We start from the raw sequence: 10329 nt of genomic DNA on the forward strand, positions 1-10329 counted from the left end.
GCAGGGTTAGCGCAGAAACACGGCGAGGCAGATGAGAACAAGAGATAAGTGAGACCGCGCGACACGTCTGTTCTTAGTGTCTGTGTTGCGTTGATATTGATACTGCTGGCAACATCAACATCAAACAGCAACATCTCCTTAAAGGAACACACCAACATTTTGGGAAATTTTACATTAGCTTACCGTCTTCTCCAGAGAGAGACAAGAAGATAGATACCAGTTTCCTCTCTGTGCGTTCTGTAGAAAGCTATCTGGCTGCACGTTAGCCTACTGTAGCTTAGCACAATGAATGGAAGCGGACACTGCCAGTTAGCCTAGGCATTGTCCAACTAACACCTCTCCCGAAGGCTAACCGGCACTGTCCGCTTCCATTCATTGTGCTAAGCTAGGCTAACGTGCAGCCAGATAGCAGCCAGATAGCTTTCTACTGAACGCACAGAGAGGAAACTGGTATCTATTTTCTTGTCTCTCTCTGGAGAAGACGGTAAGGTAATTTCCCAAAATGTTGGCGTGTTCCTTTAACAACAGCAAGCAACAGGGTTTATGCGAAACCTGGTCTTATCATGAGAATTAGGCTAAATAGTTTTGGTCTCATTTGTTTAATTAACAACTTGTAATTATACCAAGGCATCATAACTAATGACATTATGCTATGATATATTATTGTTGAAAATTCTCCTTGTAGTCGCTTTAATCTTACTAACCTACCACAACCTCAACTGGAGATGAAAATGTCACCCGGAATGTCGCTTGCGACTCTCCCATGTCCTAGTCAACTAGCTAGCTAGCTAGCTACCTCCTCCAACCGTCTCCTCTGCTCCTTCTGCTCTTCGATGCGTTTCTGCCTCTCGGCCAGTAGTTGGCGCTTGTGCTCCTCGTTCTGCTGCTGTTCCAGCTGCTGCCGCCTTAGAGCCTCCGACCGCTCTTTATTGGCCAGCTGCAAGCGCAGGAAGTCCCGCCTCAAAGTAGACTCCCCAGGGATGTTGATGATGGAGCTGGAGGCAGAAGAAGAAGGAGAAGGGGGGGGGTTGGGGGAATAAAGGGACATTAGTTAACTCTTTCAGTTGTACAATCTCAACTGTGAGATAGAACTTTGAGACATTCTAATGATGATATAACAAGGGTCTCTGGTCATTGAAAGTGTGAATGGTTAATTATGCATGGATAAACTCTTCCTCTTCAAGGAATCTCTGGGTAACTTCAGAAACACTGAACCCCAAAAAGAAAGTACTGGAGTATACAAGTAATATTGTTTCTTAATTACCATGCAAGGACTAACGTTTCAATATGGCAACCTTTTCATCAGAGTGAGAAAAAACTCTTAATGAAGAAGTTGCTGCGTTGAAATATTAATCCTCGCACCTCATAGTAAATAGACGCAATTATATGATATGACCCGAGTGCTCTAGTGCCTTCTTTTTGTTTTCAGAGAGCTACTGTACGCTGAGAGCAACAGGCTTCCTTTGTGGAGAGAACATTTTAAACTAGGGATGTCCCGATCAAGTTTTTCTGCCCACGATCCTGACCCGAGTTATTTAATATTGAGTATCTGCCGACACCAAGTCCAATCCGATATTTACCTAATAATACCAATCGATACCAATACATTTAAATGATCAGCTCCGATTCTGATCTGTCCAATCCGATCGGGACATCCCAATTTTAAACCATATAATTTTTTATATTCAAACAATATTTTAAACTATACTCATCATAAAACACACACACACATATACAATGTAAACACTATGTGAAATGGACATCCAGCTGTGTGGGATTCTACCTTGGCTCCCCAATGTCCCTCTCCTCGTCCTCTTCCTCGCTCCCACTGTATTCATACTCCGTCTCCTCTGGGGACACAGAGACGCAGACACACAGACACACAGAGACACAGACACACAGACACACAGACACACAGACACACAGAGACACAGACACACAGAGACACAGACACACAGACACACAGAGACGCAGACACACAGACACACAGAGATGCAGACACACAGACACACAGACACACAGACACACAGACACACAGAGATGCAGACACACAGACACACAGAGACACAGAGACACAGACACACAGAGACACAGACACACAGAGACACAGACACACAGAGACGCAGACACACAGACACACAGACACAAAGACACAGACACACAGACACACAGACACACAGACACACAGAGACACAGACACACAGAGACACAGACACACAGACACACAGACACACAGAGACACAGACACACAGACACACAGACACACAGACACCATGTTAGCACTCTGACACTGAGTCGATCATTACCACGCTTCGGTGTTTCCACAATAGTCGGTAGCAGAGGTGGTTGGCGCTAATACTGGCTGTGTCTCTCTATTGTGGGCCCACTTTTGATTATTCTGCAGGGTGTAGCATTGAACCTGCACTTAAATGGATACTGTATTGTGATAAAAAAAATGTAATTCTAAACATTGGGCCTTTAGGTTGGCAAACAACAGGCCATTGTAATTAAATAAGAGGTCTTTATCATTAAATGACAACCGGGGCCAATGAGCTAATATTACTGCGACAAAACATGTCATGAAAATACTATGCATTCTTGATCTTCTTTTGGGGGCGGGGGGGTATTATAATATATTCATTATAATATATAATTCTAAATTAGAGAATTAATTTCACATTTTTTTAAGCATTCTCTTACAGAAAAAAGTCTCATGGGATTTAAAAAAAATATATCATGGTATTTCAAAAAGTTTATCATGGTATTATTTATACAAATGTATCATACTATTTATTTTAAAAAGCATCATTGTATTTCTATATTTTTTTCGCCAGCACGATGATGGTAGTGACCCAAAGTATGATGGAGATACCATGATATTACCATCTGTACCACCATGGTTTAAATTGGATTATACCATGGCATTATTTAAGCACAAAAGTGGTACCATGGCAATACATGACTTTTACCATGACCTTGTACCACCATGGTCAATGATGCTGCTGCCATGGTAACATTTAAAATGCCATCAAACGACCATGATGTGGTGTAAAAATAAATAAATAAAATAAATAAAGTTATCTCGTTGCAGTGAATGAATATACAGTAGAAGATACACTACTAATTCTTGGGCATGGTTTAGTCCTCTCGGTTTGTGTGCCAGTAAATCATCATAAACAGGAGGGAAGAATGTCAAGTTTTAAACCAAACAGAGAAGGTAAAGACGACTTTGAACTGTTGAACAGTAAGTCAGAACTATTTTATTGCACCGTAAAAATAATTATTTGATCTATTCTATTCTACTATTTTATTGCACTGCACTATTGCACTATTTTATTTGATCTTACTCTTTTTATTATTGTCTATTTAAAACTGAATCAAAGCATAAACAAGGTGGCCTGTTGGGATGTTAGATCCTAATGTGAAAAACTGTGATTTTATATGTCTGCACTTTATGTGCTCATTTTATGCCTGTCTTTTTTTTCTGTTGTGAAAAAAAACTCTTGGTGGGAGTGTAACTGCAGCGGTGATGTCATAATAGAACCGGTTAGAACAGGCTAGAATGCTCTGGAACATTGTGATGTCATAATAGACCGGCCATAGTGTATAAATAGGGAGACCCTATAAGGTTCGTTCCTTCACTTCTCCACCATCTTCAGACAAGCCACATCGACACCAGAGCTTAACTGTCCTCTCATATTGCATGCAGTCAACAAGGTACGTTTGGGGCCGTAATGCGCTTGTAGTTAAGTTCATTGGGTTAACAACCACCCTTGCAACGACCGATAAATTGTATGTATGTTGTTATGGTTTGATCCGTGATTGATTGTATTTCATGTATGTTTTCACAGTTTTACGGTTCGGAATAAAGATGTTCTCTTCGAACGGAAATAAAGCCAATCAGTAAACATCAAAGACGAGTTGCTTCATCATTGCAAGAGATGCGGTTACACCCTTTGAGCTGCAGTTTCTGTATGAAAGGTGCTATACAAATACAGTTTATTATATATATATAATCAGGCTCACCCCTCTCGCCACGTTTCTTCTTGGTGCGGTCGATGTGGTCTTTGAGCTGGATGCGGACCTGCCTCTCGTTGGGCAGGTCCCTGATGAACGGGTGTTTGAGGAGCTGCTCCGTGCTGGGCCTCTGGCTGTGGCTCTTCATCAGACAGCTCTCGATGAACGACTGGAATTTCTTAGACCTGCACAAGAGAGGAAGACAGCAGGGTGTTCATCATGTCTGAGGGGAGAGGAGAGGCCTCGCCTGGATCACCAACCAGGTACACTGGGCAAATGTCCCCAGGAGCCCCGGACCACCAGGAGCCCCGGACCACCAGGAGCCCCGCACCACCAGGAGCCCCGGACCACCAGGAGCCCCGCACCACCAGGAGCCCCGGACCACCAGGAGCCCCGGACCACCAGGAGCCCCGCACCACCAGGAGCCCTGCACCACCAGGAGCACCGGACCACCAGGAGCCCTGCACCACCAGGAGCCCCGCACCACCAGGAGCCCCGCACCACCAGGAGCCCTGCACCACCAGGAGCACCGGACCACCAGGAGCCCTGCACCACCAGGAGCACCGGACCACCAGGGGCCCCGCACCACCAGGAGCCCCGCACCACCAGGAGCCCTGCACCACCAGGAGCCCCAGACCACCAGGAGCCCCAGACCACCAGGAGCCCCGGACCACCAGGAGCCCCGGACCACCAGGAGCCCCGGACCACCAGGAGCCCCGGACCACCAGGAGCCCCGGACCACCAGGAGCCCCGGACCACCAGGAGCCCCGCACCACCAGGAGCCCCGGACCACCAGGAGCCCCGGACCACCAGGAGCCCCGGACCACCAGGAGCCCCGGACCACCAGGAGCCCCGCACCACCAGGAGCCCCGCACCACCAGGAGCCCCGGACCACCAGGAGCCCCGGACCACCCACCAGGAGCCCCGCACCACCAGGAGCCCTGCACCACCAGGAGCCCCGGACCACCAGGGCCCCTGACCACCAGGAGCCCCGGACCACCAGGAGCCCCGCACCATCAGGAGCCCCGCACCACCAGGAGCCCCGGACCACCAGGAGCCCCGCACCACCAGGGGCCCCGCACCACCAGGAGCCCCGGACCACCAGGAGCCCCGGACCACCAGGAGCCCCGGACCACCAGGAGCCCTGCACCACCAGGAGCCCCGCACCACCAGGAGCCCCGGACCACCAGGAGCCCCGGACCACCAGGAGCCCCGGACCACCAGGAGCCCTGCACCACCAGGAGCCCCGCACCACCAGGAGCCCCGGACCACCAGGAGCACTGGACCACCAGGAGCCCCGGACCACCAGGAGCCCCGCACCACCAGGAGCCCCGGACCACCAGGAGCCCCGGACCACCAGGAGCCCCGCACCACCAGGAGCCCCGGACCACCAGGAGCCCCGCACCACCAGGAGCCCCAGACCACCAGGAGCCCCGGACCACCAGGAGCCCCGGACCACCAGGAGCCCCGCACCACCAGGAGCCCCAGACCACCAGGAGCCCTGCACCACCAGGAGCACTGGACCACCAGGAGCCCCGGACCACCAGGAGCCCTGCACCACCAGGAGCCCCAGACCACCAGGAGCCCCGCACCACCAGGAGCCCTGCACCACCAGGAGCACTGGACCACCAGGAGCCCCGGACCACCAGGAGCCCTGCACCACCAGGAGCCCCAGACCACCAGGAGCCCCGGACCACCAGGAGCCCCGGACCACCAGGAGCCCCGGACCACCAGGAGCCCCAGACCACCAGGAGCCCCACACCACCAGGAGCCCTGCACCACCAGGAGCCCCGGACCACCAGGAGCCCTGCACCACCAGGAGCCCTGCACCACCAGGAGCCCCGGACCACCAGGAGCCCCGGACCACCAGGAGCCCCGGACCACCAGGAGCCCCGCACCACCAGGAGCCCCGGACCACCAGGAGCCCCGCACCACCAGGGGCCCGCACCACCAGGAGCACCGGACCATCGAAGACCCGGAGAGCCCCAGGTTTGTGTGTAGATGATCTTTTTTTAACCTCTATTTCACCAGGTGAGAAGCTTGAGCTCAAAGAGCTCTTTTTCGAGCAACACCTGACATAAAACAACAACAAATTCAAAGTCAAGAACAACCATACAGGACAGTAAATGAACATAGACAAAGGACAAAAAGATAAAGATAAAAAGAGCAAGCAGCAGCCGGGGGGGGGGGGGTTACAGGGGATTGATTGAGAGAGAAGGTCAGGTCAGGCTAAGCATCAAACATAACATTGATGCAGCGTGTACAGTAACCAGTAGGAATGAACCTGAGAAGCATTTGCAAATTTCTTCAGAGAATTGCTTCATCTCACTGATTTCAACTGGAATTAAGTGCTCGTGCAAGCATGGTTTTAATTGAATATTGTTTAAAGTACAACGGCACCCATTGTGTCTTGTCTCGGAATGAGTATTTAACCAAATAAATATTCCAATACATTTTATTGGAATTTGTTTGAAACATATGCACATTTTTTTTACCTACTGTATATATATAGAGAAATTAATTGTCCATTTTCCAAGAAAGGTGTATACAAACCCAGTATCTTGATATGTACATATCAATTAGTCCATAAGCACTTCCCACTGTATCATAAGTCATCCATTTCTTCTATTTAGAAACTGTGCCTCAGTGATTAAGGTGATAATCTACCCATGTTTCTTCAACTGTAGAGCAAGTTTATTTCCTGTTAACATGCAAACCTTTGTGTATTTCCCAGTCTGTATTTATAAAACCGAATTGATGCGTTTTCATGTGTGTATTCTATTCACATATATGCTTACTACATGCATCTATCTATTGCTATGTCCACCCATCACAAACATGCAAACTGTCTAACGCCTGTCCCCGTCTCCCTGTCTCCTTGTGAGTGGATGTCTCGCGGTGATGACCGGAATGGTGGACGTCCTGTGATCCTCTCTACGTCGCCCCCATACCTCAAATGGATCCGTCATCAGCTCTATTTTCAATCTTTCAAAATGTTCTTATGTACCCCAGTTGCTATTGCATGTACAGTACTTATTTGTCTTTCATTACACGTATATGTACATGCTTACCAACTGTTTCGCCTGTTTTATAGCAACACTACTATCACCGACATCTAAGAAGGGAGATCCCCCCTTGAACAGTACAGTACAGCTCAATACATACAATTGTTAAGGGGATGCAGACCAGAGAAAGACTTTCGTCTTGTTTACATCAGGGTCCCCCATTTTCAATTCATCGTAACATATATGACATACATACAGATAGACAGTACTGCTACATCTATACATTTATGACATACCAGATTTGCAAATGCAGTACTGTTTGTGATACAAAAAGACTCCAGAAAAAAAAGTATATACATTTGAGGGCCCTTCTAAGGTTTCTCCCGTCCACATTGCCTGTGGTGCTTTTTTCCTATTGCTAGGTCTTTAGTGAGTTTTTCCTTACCTTCACGCGGGGTATGTCTGGGAGTGTTGCATTCATTTACTAATTTTTTTATTTTACATTTTATTTTAAACTTCATGGTGTTTTTGTTTTGTTCTTGATTCATTGTGATGTCTCTTCTCGACTTGTTTAAAGAAGACGTGTCTGGCCCATGGGGACATTAACGTGTGTTGTCGGGCCTTACAAATAAATTTGATTTGATTTGATTCATGAGCTGTCTTATAATAGTTGTGCCGTGGGTCTGGGCGGTTTTGCGCTTCTTTCTCTACATTTGGTTATTTTTGTGCATTTAACATTAATATGTTGCCTGGGGGGCCTACATGCCACTTGCTACACATACTCATAACACGATAACACTAAAACGTAACTAAAATGAAAAGACTATATCCTCTGAAAAACAAACAAAACAACATATAGCCAAATTGAAGTGAAATCATTGTAGACCTACATAAACTACAACCAAACCACTCCTTACAGTAAGTTAATTCCTAGCAGATGAATCATTGCACCCTCATTTTTACGTCGTAAGAGGTAACGTTATGTTTTACAGGAGGGTTATATGTTTTGTTAGCGACCGGATGTCATTGACCTGATCTGCAACGGTAACGGGTCCGGGCTATTTTTGGCGAAGAGGTAGATTATTCTAAAGCGTTAGGCTTTTTCAGGCTTTTTCCCTTCCATCCCCCAAACCAAAACCTCACAAGTGTCCAGTCACATCTTCTTCAAGGTACGTTGTCAGTTTCAGTGGACTGGACCTTTACAAGTAAAAGTGTATGTGTGTACAGTATGTGTGTACAGTATGTGTGTATGTGTGTACAGTATGTGTGTATGTGTGTATGCACATGTGCAGTGGAGGAAAGTAACTATTTAAAGTACGTAATCTTGAGTATTTCAATATTAAGGAACTTTTTTTTTTTTATCCACTTTTTCTCCTTATTTTTCTATTTTTTCTCCCATCCCAATTTCGTATTTGCCAATTCTCCCCTCCCCTGTCTTGAACGTTGCTAGACTATGCCTCCCACTGGTCGGCTGTAGTGAGGATAGAAGCCTTGCATCACGTGTCCCCTGCGGTACACGAGGAGGCAGCCTGTCACATCTTCAAACTCAAGGAACCCTAAGAACCAACCTGTACACCTGGGTGTGTGTGTGTGTGTGTGTGTGTGTGTGTGTGTTTGCTTGCATGCTCTCACCCAGTTTAACCTCTGCATTCTCTGTCAACAGCACGTTCTGACCCTTGATGTCTCTGTGAATGACCTTGTGCTGATGCAGATGGGTAAGACCCTAGAGAGAGAGAGAGAGAGAGAGAGAGAGAGAGAGAGAGAGAGAGAGAGAGAGAGAGAGAGAGAGATTTCATGGTGGGTTTTTTGTTCTTGGTTAATATATTTAATTTTCAGTTTTTATAGGGTTTTCTGTTCTTGATTTATTGTGATGTTTCTTCTTGACTTGTTTAAAGGCCAACTTGCAGGTTAAACCCTACTCTGCAATTATGGGTAGTTTACATCATTGGTATCTAATTTAATAATTTTTTTCCCATTTGACGCCGGAAATTTCACTCAGAAATGGTTAAAAAGGTCCATGCACGAATAACATGCACGAGCAAATCTAAAAGCTTATCAGACGCTAACACGGCTGTGACGTCACTTCAGGAAACTTATGCCTTATGCCCGTCCGGGTCATAGTACTACTGGATATATGGCGCTGGCTAACGTTAGCATTATGTCTACTGTCATGAACCATTTTAGATCGGGGCATGTAGAGGAGTTTGGGGAACGAGTAAAATCATGTGCAGGTCCTCTTCTCAGACCTGTGTGGCAAAGCACTGCACACGCATGATGCAAGCTACACGTCGCTGCATGTTGATCAATGGTGGCCCACTCGGTGCATCACAGTCAGTGACTGTGATGCACCGAGTGGGCTACTATTGTGCTAACAACGGGCTGCGGCGTCTGGCTTGTTGGCCGGCATGAGTCCCCGATTTGGGGTGGTTCTCTCCTCTTTGTGTGCCTTTGTCCTCGCGGGTGTTCTGCCGGGGAGCTTGTGGACGCGACAATAGTGGTGGTTGTAGGGTGTTTGAGCTTGTAGCGTTAGTTAGCTCATAGCTATCGTGTACCACTAGCGTTACGGGCTCGAGCACCTTATGGCTGCTGCTGTTGTCATGTCCATGGGCTCCCTGGCAGGGTACTTGTGGGGACGGGGGTGTACAGAGAGGAGAGAACCATTTTGGGTCGGGCGTTCATGCCGGCTGCGAGCTGGACGTCGGGATATGTTGTTAGCACAATAGCTACCAAGCTAAGCTATGTTAGCTTCTAACGGTGTATACACAATATGTACAACGACACAATGATTTACATTATTACAAATATGGTAACGTGGTTGTGGCTTTTACAAATAGTGGTTAGCTTTAGAGATGGATGGCTATGATCACGGAGCAATAGTGTTGTTAGGTGAAACAGATACATTTTCATTCGGCTAGTAGTAGCAAGGCTCTCTGCCTGCTGTAACAAGTAACAAGAAGGCTCCTTGCTTCCAGTTCCTGCCACTACTGCCTGTGACTCCCAGAGCTCAGAGCCCCCTGGTGCCCTGCACCTGTTGTGACGACATCATTTCGATTACACGCGCAGTGCGCGCACGTTATGAACCATTGATTAAAATATCCACGTGCGTGGTGATTGTGTTGGGCAGACAAAATGTTTGATAAAAACGCTAAAACTGGGTCAATTTCAATACTTTTTTTTCATTCTTCATGAAAGTCACCGTTGGCCTAGTCCACATTGTTTATTGAACAAAAATACAACATGCAAGTTGGCCTTTAAAGAAGACTTGTCCGGCCCATGGGGAAATTAACTTGTAATTTCTGGCTTTACA

General features: G+C 47.3%; 1 protein-coding gene across 1 annotated transcript in view; it reads right to left on the reverse strand.

The window, feature by feature from the left end:
• Positions 1 to 10329, reverse strand: part of tnikb (TRAF2 and NCK interacting kinase b) — an 80518-nt gene that overhangs the window by 49351 nt on the left and 20838 nt on the right. Inside the window, 5 exon segments of the mRNA XM_084325756.1 lie at positions 797 to 995; positions 1784 to 1850; positions 4027 to 4202; positions 4278 to 6089; positions 9599 to 9645. Of these exon segments, the coding sequence (XP_084181882.1) occupies positions 797 to 995; positions 1784 to 1850; positions 4027 to 4202; positions 4278 to 6089; positions 9599 to 9645 (2301 nt within the window).

Source organism: Notolepis coatsorum (genome assembly GCF_963971535.1).
Source record: "Notolepis coatsorum genome assembly, chromosome: 12".
Taxonomy (NCBI): Eukaryota; Metazoa; Chordata; class Actinopteri; order Aulopiformes; family Paralepididae; genus Notolepis; species Notolepis coatsorum.